The sequence below is a fragment of the Ictalurus punctatus genome, chromosome 7, assembly GCF_001660625.3.
Source record: "Ictalurus punctatus breed USDA103 chromosome 7, Coco_2.0, whole genome shotgun sequence".
Lineage (NCBI taxonomy): Eukaryota > Metazoa > Chordata > Actinopteri > Siluriformes > Ictaluridae > Ictalurus > Ictalurus punctatus.
Genome location: NC_030422.2, coordinates 4,792,556 through 4,805,196, shown reverse-complemented (window position 1 = coordinate 4,805,196; position 12,641 = coordinate 4,792,556). Strand labels below are relative to the sequence as shown.

At 41.8% G+C, this 12,641-nt stretch overlaps 1 protein-coding gene across 1 annotated transcript in view; it reads right to left on the bottom strand.

Annotated features, from left to right (window-relative positions):
* b4galt2 (UDP-Gal:betaGlcNAc beta 1,4- galactosyltransferase, polypeptide 2) overlaps window positions 1-12,641 on the bottom strand; it is a 159,948-nt gene that overhangs the window by 17,754 nt on the left and 129,553 nt on the right. The window contains exon 5 of the mRNA XM_017471415.3: window positions 6,878-7,000. Coding sequence (XP_017326904.2) covers window positions 6,878-7,000 — 123 coding nt within the window. The remainder of the gene's footprint in view (window positions 1-6,877; window positions 7,001-12,641) is intronic.

The window sequence follows — 12,641 nt, the reverse complement described above, 5'->3', positions numbered from 1 at the left end:
ACGTGTTATATAAGGGAGAAAACACAGCAGGACATGGTGTTATAGAACATTAATCAACAGCGGGGTAGCGTGATGTGGCCTGACATGGCCGCTCAGGCACACTGTCAATCAGTACGTTTACATGGACGACGATAATCCGATATGAACCCGATTAAGATATTACTTGGATTAAGAAACTAACATGTAAACAGCGATTATCGATGATCCTTAATCTGATTAAAGTCACACTCAAAGTAAACACAGATGGAATTAAGACGTGTGGAGTATTTCCTGTTTTAGTCGCATTATCGGCGTGCCTTACAGACATGTACACACCTTAATCACACTATTAACGCCGTGTGGGAGTTTTCACCGCATTGTGCGACAGGACACGTACACACACGGCAGCGCTAAACCGTTTGAGGGCAAACAAGAGAGCACGGCTGCGTCCCAAACCGCGTACTTACCTACTACAGTATATAGTAGGTGTAATACATGTATCTCAGCTACTATATAGTAGGTAAGTACGCGGTTTGGGACGCGGCCCACGGCTTCAAGCAGTCGTCTATTTGCACGTACGGCACGACAGATAATTAACCGCACTTGAAACTTTCGTATAAATTAAAACTGAAACATACAAAACTGTATACGGTTCCATAATGAAGACCAACCATACGTCGATACGTGAAATTCTGGAGGGAACGTCGGACGGCGTGACGCGGGGACGTAATGACGTGTGACGTTAATCCATCTACGTTCTATAACACGTCAAACCTGAACGTGAAAGGAGTATTCTAAAAGCCACTCATGTAAACACCTTAATCAGAATACTGTCTTATTCAGAATAAGGTCAGTGATTACATCACTGCTGCCCGTGTAAACGTAGTCATAGATTCTTAGAAAAATATTAATCAAAGAATGTCACATATTCTTTTTTGTTTAGTTACATTCGATATTGTGGAACGTTCATGAAACAAGTTCATTGTTACCTCACCTCTCTCTCTCTCTCGGTCAAAGTTAATAATACAAAAAAATACAGATTACATGACAAGCTGCATTTTCTGTCTTATTAAGGACAAGAGAAAGGAAAAAAAATCAGAAGCAGGTGAGGGAATGACAGAATATCGGTGCCATAACGTAAGTTACAACAGGAACTAACCTGTATTGTGGACATTCTACAACATAAAATGTATACTATAAAGGGATAAAATAAAATAAAAAAAATGTACTGCCTTTTATCTCCAATTATAAGTGCATTTAGAGTAAACAGGTTTTCCAATCTTCTCTCAGCGGAGAGAAATGCACTAATGTTCTTATCTGTGTTAATCACCTATAATTTTCGAGATGTGGTGGATTGCAATTTGAGTATAAAGTGCTGGAGTATTTCCGTAATAAAGAGAAAGAGAAGGAAAGAGGAGAAAAAGATGATGAAACGTCAACACGAACACCACGGCTGCATTAGCTGGAGCTGTTAAAAAGCCGAAGATACCTCATTTAAGAAATGAGAAGCCTGCGATTTCCCTATGAATAGTGAGAGTTATAATGAATACTGTTGACTGGATATCCATTCTGAGCTCTCACTCTCTTTGTCTCTCTCTCTCTCTCTCTGTCTCTCTCTCTCTCTCTGATTGAATTTGCGGTGTATTTCTGTACGTAGTCTCTCTCAATCTGCTCCGCTGTTCACTTAATTGCATTAGACCCATGGAGTCGGAGGGAATTGGAATCATTAGAACTGATTCATGTCTCGTTTGCCAGAGCTGAAATGAAAGCAGGGTGGAATTGAAGAGAGAACACAGACACAAAAAGAGGCATGAGAGAGAGAGAGAGAGAGATGAAGAGCACATGAGAGAGAGAGAGAGAGAGAGAGAGAGAGAGAGAGAGAGAGGGGAAGAGAACGAGAGAGAGAGAGAGAGAGAGAGGGGGAGAGTGCATGAGAGAGAGAGAGAGAAAGGGGGGGAAGAGTGCATATGAGAGAGAGAGAAAGGAGGAGAGCATGAGAGAGAGAGAGAGAGAGAGAGAGAGAGAGAGAGAGACAGCGGTCATGTTAAATTGAGCAACCCTTCTGTTAGTGAGATGGTGACTGTGTAAAATGTGTGTGTGTGTGTGTGTGTGTGTGTGTGTGTGTGTGTGTGTGTGTGTGTGTGTGTGTGTGTGTGTGTGTGTATGTATGTGTATCCGGTATATCCCAGAGGACACGTGATATTCGCGTCTGGAACACCACTGCTCTTTCTGATACCTTGATCTCTCTGAGCTGTAACTGTGAGTAACTGTGACTCTGCCAGTGTGTGTGTGTGTGTGTGTGTGTGTGTGTGTGTGTGTGTGTGTGTGTGTGTTCAGAGGTGTCTGTCTGTGAGGGAATCAGCACTTGTGTTAACTAGTTCACATCAACTGCCAAATATCTGATGAATGTACTTCATACACAAACACTGAAAATGTGCACACTAATGCTGGGATAGTATTCTCTCTCTCTCTCTCTCTCTCTCTCTCTCTCTCGCTCACACACACACACACACACACACACACACACTCTAACTGATTTGTCACGATTATAACATTTTGGCTGACCACTACCAAACACATAAATGCGAGTAGTAATTGAGTAAGTTTTTCAGTGGACTTGATGGCGCGTGTATAAGAATACCAGCAGAGTGATAACAGGCCTTGTGAAGAATAACCATTTATCAAAACCGGAAAACCAACGTCATTGTGGTTGACCTTATAGATCGTACTACAATATAGCAAATGGAAGACAAATACAACCGATATCTATTCAAAATACACAAAACGAACTATTAAAATACACAAAAAGCTTATGTAAGCAATACTGCGCGAGCGAGAGTGCGGTTATAACGGAGAGATCATCATAACACAATCAAGGGGTTTGAAGAGTGCCCACTACAGGACTTTTCAATTGCGAATGATTCAGTAATATTGTCTGCACCTCGTACTACGCCACCGATTATCTTCACAGCCGATCGCAGAATCTTGTTCTGCAGAGCCTGAGCGCACTTTCCATTCTAAAACCCAAACACAACACTATGGTTAATCTCACAGGTCAGACCACTAGCAAAGCTAGACAGTCTGGTGTGTTCCATCAATAACGACGACCAAGAACCGTCTACTTTCTCGCTTACTCACCACATTGCACAGCCGCCACATGATTGGCTGATTAGACAAGTGCATGAACGTGCATGTGTAGATAAAGTGGACGGGGAACGTATGATCGCACTATCTGAGGTTTACAGAAGAGGACGGGTTCCCGTTTGGGTCTGGATCCTCGACGGGTTTCCTCCGGAGGTCTTCCTTGCACATTAGGGATCTAAATCTACATCCAGATTTCTGTAACGCCAAGACGCAGAGACTGTGGGAAATCTCTTTCTAATTCTCAGAGTTTACCGATTCGTCCACATTCTGTACGGATGTCCTGGGGGACTCCTACGCGTCACAGTGAGAAATCAGTGAGTCAGGCAGTGTGTTGATATGCCTTTTGTAAGCTGTCACTCTCAGCGGTACAGAAGAAACAAAAAAATCAGGTCACAAGTAGATGATTAGGACTTACACAATAACCAGAGTCATGGCAAAAAAAAATTCTAATATTGACCATGTGTGTGGCGCTCGAAAATCTTGCAGTGTGTCCTGACAACATCGAATCCACTCGACTATGTGGAGCACAGCAGGAAATATTCAGCTTACCGTCCACATCACACTGACAACCACAAATTTCCAGAGAAGTGTCCTGTCTCCTGTCCCCTGCCACTCCATTTAAACTCTCCAACACTAGGGCCTGGTGCCACTTTCACTTTTCTCCTGCGAAATAGGCAAGGAAAACGTCCCTCCAGGGCATCTGTCCGCTTCCTCAGGATACAGGTACATGTAAGACAATCACAGCTTCTTGCAGCACATGGCTAGAGGGGATAAGTAAACTTGCCAGGAAAGAAATGTATTCTCTTATTTTCTTCCAACTCTGTGCTTCGACGCAGGACAAAGGTTAGAGTTACTGGGCAGTTATCTGTGCCCCGCATCTCCACCAATCTCTTTCAGAACTATTCTGGTCCAAAGGCTCTATGAAAAAGGTTCTTTCTACCCACAATGTATTAAAAAAAAAAAAAAGAAGCTGCATCTTATTGCATTACGCAGGTTTGAGGAACAAAGCAGCCCAAGGGCATTGCATACGTCTTTGAGAAGGAGACATCCGTCATTGTTAAAAGAAGAAAAAAGTATCATGAGTATGTATGTGTATTCCTGTGGTGTAAAGTGTGCTGAGCTTTCTATACAAATCTCAGGTGGTTCTTCAAACCTGGAGCCGGATCGAGCAGAGAAGACAGCCGTGAAGCGCGTGAAATCGGAAATGGAAGTAGTAGTCTTGACCAGAAGCGTAATCAGTACCTTCAATGGACCAATCGCGGCTTGAGGAGCGAGTACGCATCCTTAGAAGTGTGAAAACTAAGTGTGAATAAAGTAGGATACTCACTATAGGGCATATAATATATATAAGTTCTCCCAAACTTCGGCTATTATATAAGCACAACAGAGCTTTCATCCATCTCTCTCAGGCCTCAGAGATTCGCCAGCAGGGGATTTTTACAAACTTTCAGCTCAACGCTCTGCTGAAGCCATGCATTAGTAAGACATCACTGCAGAACAATATTTCTCCATGTTTCTCTCTGGCCTGATTTAATGGCTTCTTATTTAAAAAAAAAACTTTTATAAAATCAGAGCTAAATAAAGATTTCCCTCAAGACTCTGCCCTTACATGGGATATTTTTTTACTGCTGAGACAACTGGGAGATGCTTGAGTATTTTTCAACCCTGACCAGTAACACTGCAGAAGATGTGAGACACTGCTCAGAATGTCAGATGAACTCCCGAACCAGCTATTTTCCGAAGGGAAGCGGTGGAGGGAAACAATGAGAGTGAAGAGAAGGAGAGAAGAGAGAGGGAAACTTCCTGCATTTCAGCGGTGTAGAGAAGTGAGACCACTGTCTCCAGACACATGGTCAATGACAAATTTAAAATGAGAGTCAAGGATCATTTTTGCATAAATAGAAATAAAGATTTTTAAAAATAAATAAATAAATAAATAAATAAATAAAGGTTGAAAGGCTAGCATTCTTGGCAAAGCTTTCAGGCACAGAGACAATTTCCATAAAGTGTGCAATATAAACGAACGAATCATAAATGAACCCAAATTTACTAGACCTCAGGGGCACAGTGTATACTCATGCACGATTAACACTCCTATAAGAAAGACTTAAAAAAAAAAAAAAGTCGGCCATCTTATCATCAGCTATAAAAAAAAAAAAAATAGCCCTTGTGAATAAACACACTCGAGGGATATCCGGATGCTGTAATCCATTAAAGCTACTGCGGTAAATTTTTAATACAAGCGTTTTTATACAACACGCAACTTAGTGTGTGTGTGTGGGGGGGGGGGGGGGGGGGGGTTCTACACAACTTAGAACATGACACCTTTTGTTTGAACCGTCGCATTTGATCAGGTGATCAAAAATATTGGAAAACGTGACTAATAGGTGTGTCTTGTTGCCCAGGTGTGCCCTTTTAAATTGATTGTTTAAAGAACGAATAGCTCTGAATGTCCACTCTTGGTTCGAGCCTGAGGTTTCGCCCTGTGAAGACTGCATTTGTTGTTACAAAGGATAAACCAACATGCTGTCTATGGGCAAAAAGCAAGCCATTTTGAAGCTGATGAAAGCGGGAAAATCTATCACAGGCATTGTACAAGCATTTTACCTCCTGAAGAGGAGACTGAAGGGAGAAAGTGCTGAAAGAAGCTGCAGTACAAGCCTGGAAGAGCGACGCGACAGAACAATGCAGCAGTTTGGTGATGTCAGTGGGTCGATAAGGGATATGCAACCAAATATTTAGTGTTATTTGCAAACCCAAGTGTCTTCAATGCATAGTGAAGACCATAGAATTGGCCATGCTGTGCCAATACTTTTGGAGGGGATGGACGGACAGATTGCCAGTATGTGCAAAATATATTAACAAACCAAAACATGCTACAACATCGTTGTCTACTGGTATCTCCATATACTGTCTAATATTCATCTTTTGATCTCAAACACAAATGTCTTCAGGGTATAGCCAAAAAAATTCATTTTTTTTTACAATACTTCCGGTGGGGACTGAATGCGCCTGTCAGTGCCTGTCAGTGTGTCTATGCATCTGTCTGCGTGTTTGTGTCTGTCTGTGCGCTTGTTTGTCTATCTATAAACAGACAGACAGACACATTTGGCTCTCTGTCTGTCTGTTTGTTCATCAATCTATCAATCCGTCTCTCTGTACATCTATCTATCTATCTATCTATCTATCTATCTATCTATCTATCTATCTATCTGCAGTCCCTGAGTGGTCCATTTCGGTATGTGCTGTGGTCTATGTGCTATGAGCTGCAGTAACCGAGGAGGAAGCAACTCACCAATCACCTGACCGGGGTCAAAGGTGAGAGGCATTGCCGAAGCAGCTATTTGTTATACTGAGACACAGCCGTTTATTATACCGCTGTGTGTTACAATGAAAGTTCTGAAAAAGCCATTTCATCTTCTCCTGCCTCCATGTTGTGGCCCGAGCCAGCATGCATTTAAAAGCAGCAAATGTCTGCAGGATGCGCTATAGAACAGCAACAATGCTCTGCAGAGAAGTAGGCAGAGTGGATTTTATGGGTGACTGTTCTGCATGATACATGAATACTCAAAATTGTTAAACTTGACACACATCCTGGAATCTCAGCAAATAGTAGTTTATATATATATATATATATATATATATATATAAATAAAGCTGCACTTGTCCGTTTTTGATTTCTTCATTAGTTAAGAGACGGAGCGAGAAAAAGTTGTTGGGCTTAAACGGTATAACGTGCATGTTAAGAGGTCACCTGTTGTAGATATCATCGTCCTCTCCTCCCCATCCCCAGTACTCATTGGGGAAGCCGTTGATTTTGAGGAACTGCTTCTTGCTCAAGCCAGAGACCCCTCCAAAATACCCTGCATACGGTAACCTGAAAGAGAAAGGAAGCAGTCAGGCAGACAGTTCAGAGCAGTTACTCCAGCTGTACAGTAATCCACACACTGGCATTCTGGGCAAAAGTACTATATTCAAGGAAGTGCTACAAAAACAATCATTACAAAGAAAAGGTCATGACATGTTTTTGTTTCGTTTTGGTTTTATTTTTAATGTCAGGTCAGACTTGGAGTTGCTGCTGAGGTTATAACGATAACCCCTTTCCTAAGCTACTGTGATTTTTCCCCCATTTTTAATTAGAAAAACAAAATATGGGGCGGCGAGGTGGCACAGCGAGGAGCATTGCAGCCTCATAGCTCGAGTCCACGGTCTGAAAGAAAAACAAAACAAACGTATATCGATAAACCACCCTGTTGAGGAAAAAAAACACCGTTTGTAATTATGGAACAAAGCCAGTGAAGGGAAATCATTATATAATGAAAAAAAAGAGCCTATTGCAAACCGCTAAATAAACAGCAGTAAGAATTGAAAAGCCAGACAGGAAATCCCAAAGAAATACAGAGATGGGACAGAGAAGTCCTGGAACAAGATTAACGTCTACCAAAGTGATCGAAATGCCAAAATGTGGAGAAAGAAAGGATCTGCTCATGATCCAAGACATACAAGCACAGCTGTGAAACATGGTGGAGGTAGTGTCATGGCTTGGGCTTGCATGATTGCTTCTGAAACAGTCTAGCTAATCGTTACTGATGATGTATCTCAATGGTAGCAACAGAATGACTTCAGAAGTCAACAGAAACAACCTGCCTTCCAAAAATTTTTATTCTTGCGTTCATATAAAAAAAAAAATGTTACAATTATGGATCTTCTGTTCTTCAGCCTTCAGGGGAACATGGAAATACAAGTTAGCCTATCATTCTGATCACTAATTTCCTGCATACTTTTCAGGCGCCGTTAAGCACCACATCTCCGCACTGAGCTGACATTAGATGTAAGGCGATAATCCTTTAAGTCCCTCCCTGGATTTAAAACAAAAAGGAAGCGACTCTGGCTGTCAACTGAGGCGTCTGAACTTGACACAATTCCGTTTCGCACGAGTGAGCTGGGAGATAGACTTCACCCTCGGTGGAATCCCGCATCTGAAATGACATCTGATTCCCCTCCTGACCCTCTTTCATCCTACACTATACTTCCTACCTCAGTTTCTCTCAGCCAGATCTAACAGTATATCTGACAGGGGCTCCTGAAAGCTGAGGCGCAATTACCACTGAATACTTCCACTGAGCTCCAAAAGGACTTTTCTGTCAGTTACATCAAACACATGGGAAAGTGAGGGAAGAGTGACTCTAGAACAGAGCTGACGAGTCATCGGAAGGACCTCAGTAAAAATCTGCTCGTCCGCTTTGTTGTGAAACTGCAGAGATTTGAATTCAAATGTGAGGTGAGGTCCATGGTAAGAATGGGCCAGGTACTAGATGTTGAGGAAGGAATCTTATATATATATATATATAAATATATATAAATATATATATATATATATATATATATATATATATATATATATATATATATATATATATATATATTTATTTCCCCCAAAGCACTGGTTTGGAAATTAGACCCCAACATCCTGTATATACAATAGTGTGAAAAAGTATTTGCCCCCATCCTGATTTCTTCTGTTTTTGTATATATCTCACACTAAATGAAAACAAAGTCTAAGATAAGACAAAGGCAACTTGAGCAAACACACAGTACAGTTTTTCAATGATGATGTTATTTATTGAAGCAAAAAAAGTTATCCAGTACCAAATGGCCCTGTGTGAAAATGTATTTGCCCCCATAGTTACTAATTCCCCAAATCTATGAAACTGCATTGATAATGGGGTTCAGCTGGACTAGACACAACCAGGCCTGATTACTACAAACCCTGTTCAATCACATCAACACTTAAATAGAACTTTTTCAACAGCATGAAGTTGGGTAAAAGGTCTTACCCAATAACACACTATGGCAAAATTCAAAGAAATTCCAGAAATGAAGAAGGTGATTGAAATACATCAGTCTGGGAAGGGTTATTTCAAAGGCTCTGGGATTCCAAAGAACCACAGCGAGAGACGTTATTTCCACACGGAAAAACTCTGCACAGTAGTGAACCTTCCCAGAAGTGGTCGACCTTCCAAAATTCCCCCAAGGGCACAGCAACGACTCATCCAGCAAGTCACAACAGACCCAAGGACAACATCAAAGGATCTACAGGCCTCTCTTGCATCAATAAAGGTCACTGTTCATGTCTCCACTATCAGAAAGACACGGGGCAAAAATGCCATCCATGGAAGAGTGGCGAGGAGAAAACCACTGCTGCCCCAGAAGAACATTAAGGCTTGTCTGAATTTTGCCAAAACACACCTTGATGATTCTGAAAACTTTTGGGAGAATGTTCTGTGGACTGATGAGTCGGAAGTGGAACTAACAACTGGGTAAGTGTGAGGAAAGCACTATCTGCCCTCTTCCACATACTTCAGCACGCAGACACTCATGATTGGCTAGTATTTCTGTGCCTGGCAGGGCAGAGAGCGCGAGAGAGCGAGAGAGAGAGAGTATTCCAGCACTCCCATCGAGAGCGCATGGCAAATTTTGCTCTCTTGGACTCCCAGCCACGGACGGCTGTGGCATCGTCAGGATTTGGACAGGATTTGGACAGGATTTGGACTCAGTCTCTGGACGACATGACAAATGTGTTTCTGTTGCACCACTTGGGAGCCTGTCGCAGACCTAGTTAATCTTCTTTACCCCCCCCCCCCCCTTTTGTTTTACATTTTTTCTCAATTTCTCTATGACATGATTAATAAATGGTGCAGCGGTTAAATTATGTTAATTACAGCGTGTCCCAAAAGTCTCCATACACAGGGGAAATTAACACTTTTCTGCAAAATGTCTTCCAAAATATTTCATACTTCGATTATATTATATAATTCTTTATCAGATAGCCTTTAAGAACGCTGTTGACAGAAGAAGAACGTATTGAAATCATTCTCGTGGCTGGATCGGGAAGCTGGCGCAGGGTTGCGATGGAATTTAACAGGAAACGTGGCGAGCACATCACAAAGGACACTCTCGCCAAACTTATTAACAAAAAGACTGGAAGTATGGTAGACCGACCGAGAAGAACTGGACGTCCACGAACATCCACTGACGAAGGCTCAACCGACGTGATACTGTCATACATAGTCTTCTACGTATGGAGACCCCTGTGACAGCCGGTATATGCTCTATATGTCTAATGTTAGCCACGTCAAAACTTAGAACATTCTCAATTTACCACCACAGAAAGTGAGGGTGTTGCGTCAGTGCATCTTTCAAGCAGGACAACTGAGACGAAAGATTACTATTGTGGGATGGGGGCATAGGGGGCGGGGCTTCCAGGGTGTCGGTTAATATTGGACCACTGCGCAAATCATTCCAGTTTCACGTGTACCAATGTGTCACGGTTGTGTATTAATGTGTCACGTATTATTACCTTACGCTAAAGTTGGTTGTACGTATATTCAGTATTAGCCACATATTATGCCAGATCATTCAAAGAGTCATTTATTTTACAAACACATACAGTGGTGCTTGAAAGTTTGTGAACCCTTTAGCAGCTATTGGGTGGCTGTGGCTCAGGTGGTAGAGCGGGTTGTCCAGTATTAGTAGGGTAGGTGGTTCGATTCCCGTCCCACGTGACTCCACATGCCGGAATGTCCTTGGGCAAGACACTGAACCCCAAGTCGCTCCCGATGGCAAGTTAGCGCCTTACATGGCCGCTCTGCTACCATTGGTGTGTGAGTGTGTGTGTGTGAATGGGTGAATGAGATGCAGTGTAGAGTGCTTTGGAACCGCTAAGGTTAAAAAAGCGCTTTAAAAGTGCAGACCATTTACCATTACCATTACATGGGGTAATTTTCAGTTTATCCAATATGAACTTGTCTTTGCTATCGAGAACAATGATCATAAACACAAACTTAATGAATTTATTCAACAGCACATGCAAATTCGGACTCTGCACATGCAAATTTCTGCGAGATCTTAGCAAATCAGGGCCAGAACAAGAGTGCATGAATGGAATGGGGACGCTTTATACTTGTTTACATGGACAGCGTGATTCATAAAGGTCATGCATTGTTATGAAGGCATGCAGGAAAGACAAAATCTTGAGTTAAGGCTTCATGATGAAAACATGATGTGAGCATCTCCTTAAGAGACCCACTGAAGACAGGCATGAGTACATGCCTGGGATTCGCCCAGGGCTAAAACACACACTGTAGGTGTGCGCGCGTGTGTGTGTATATTGTATATTGTTGTATATTTTATATATATATATATATATATATATATATATATATATATATATATATATATATATATATATATATATATATATATATATGTATATGTATATACACACAGATGCAGATCAGGTGTGCTTGAGACAATACCTGTTCTGCATATTTGTGCTGTTGTGAGGCATTCTATTCAGGGGGTTGAATACTTTTGAGAAATCATTATAAGTTGCATTTTCAGTTGAATTCGGTGAAACCACTTCAAGCATTCGTTGTGTCGAACGATTTCAATTGCTTTTGTCTGATTTGTTCATTGCAAAAACAGCTGAAAGTCTATAAAATAGCTGAGAAAACGAGAGCAAGACAAATCCATCCACACAAAACTGCCAACAGCATGGACAAAAGTACAAAACTACACACGCATACCACACGACGACTACAAACTGACATTAATGAGTCCATCTGCCGCAGCGGCAAAAACAGTGCAATCGAGGCTTTGGAGTCACATCTCCGCTTCTGCGCATTGGCTCTGGAAAAAGATGCCTGACTTATTAATGAGTGCCAGATCCCAACCTTGTCAGCTGAGTCACACAAAGGCTTGAAGGGTCTACCTTCTGAGCAAACACTGCAGCCAAACTGAACTGAACTGAACTGTGGCCCAGAGCCTTGATGAAATGCAGACTGGAAAGCTCATGCTGTTCAGTAACACTGTCGAGCAGGCAGGTGAGCAGCTATAAACTGATGTCCTCCTTGGACTTTTGCTATTTTTAAAAAAAAAGCAGGTCACAGATGACCTTGGCTCTGAGAGTAGTACTACTGTATGATGATGATTTGGCTTTTGTGTACTGCTCAAGTGCATTTAATTCGACTTGGTATGTAACTGTAGAGCTGAATTATGTGTGTGTAAACATGCTGAATACAAAACTCTGCAATGCAGAGGCCCTTCAGGACTGAAAACTGACAAGCCTGTTAGAAACACAGCAGGAATCTGATCTGAGCCTAGAATCTACTCTGACATAATGGATGAGCATTAGCTAGCTCCCAGCTCCCATCTGCTGCTGGGAAAAAGAACCATGATATGAGCATATATAAACAAAAACCTGAATTCCAGTGGTATAGTGAAGTAAGCCAGGTTTGTATGGGATTAGATTTGTGCAAAAGTATTGAATGTAACGTTTCAAGAAATGAACAAAGAGAAAGAAGAAAAACACTGGAACTGAAAACAGGGGCAAAGATTAAACATGGTCTTCGAATGAACAGCATTCTTTGTTAGCAGTTTTTTAAGCTCGGTTTGCGCTAGTCATGGTTTATGAACGCGCTGGCAGAGTTTTCGTTTGCGCTCCGCAAGTTTACCTT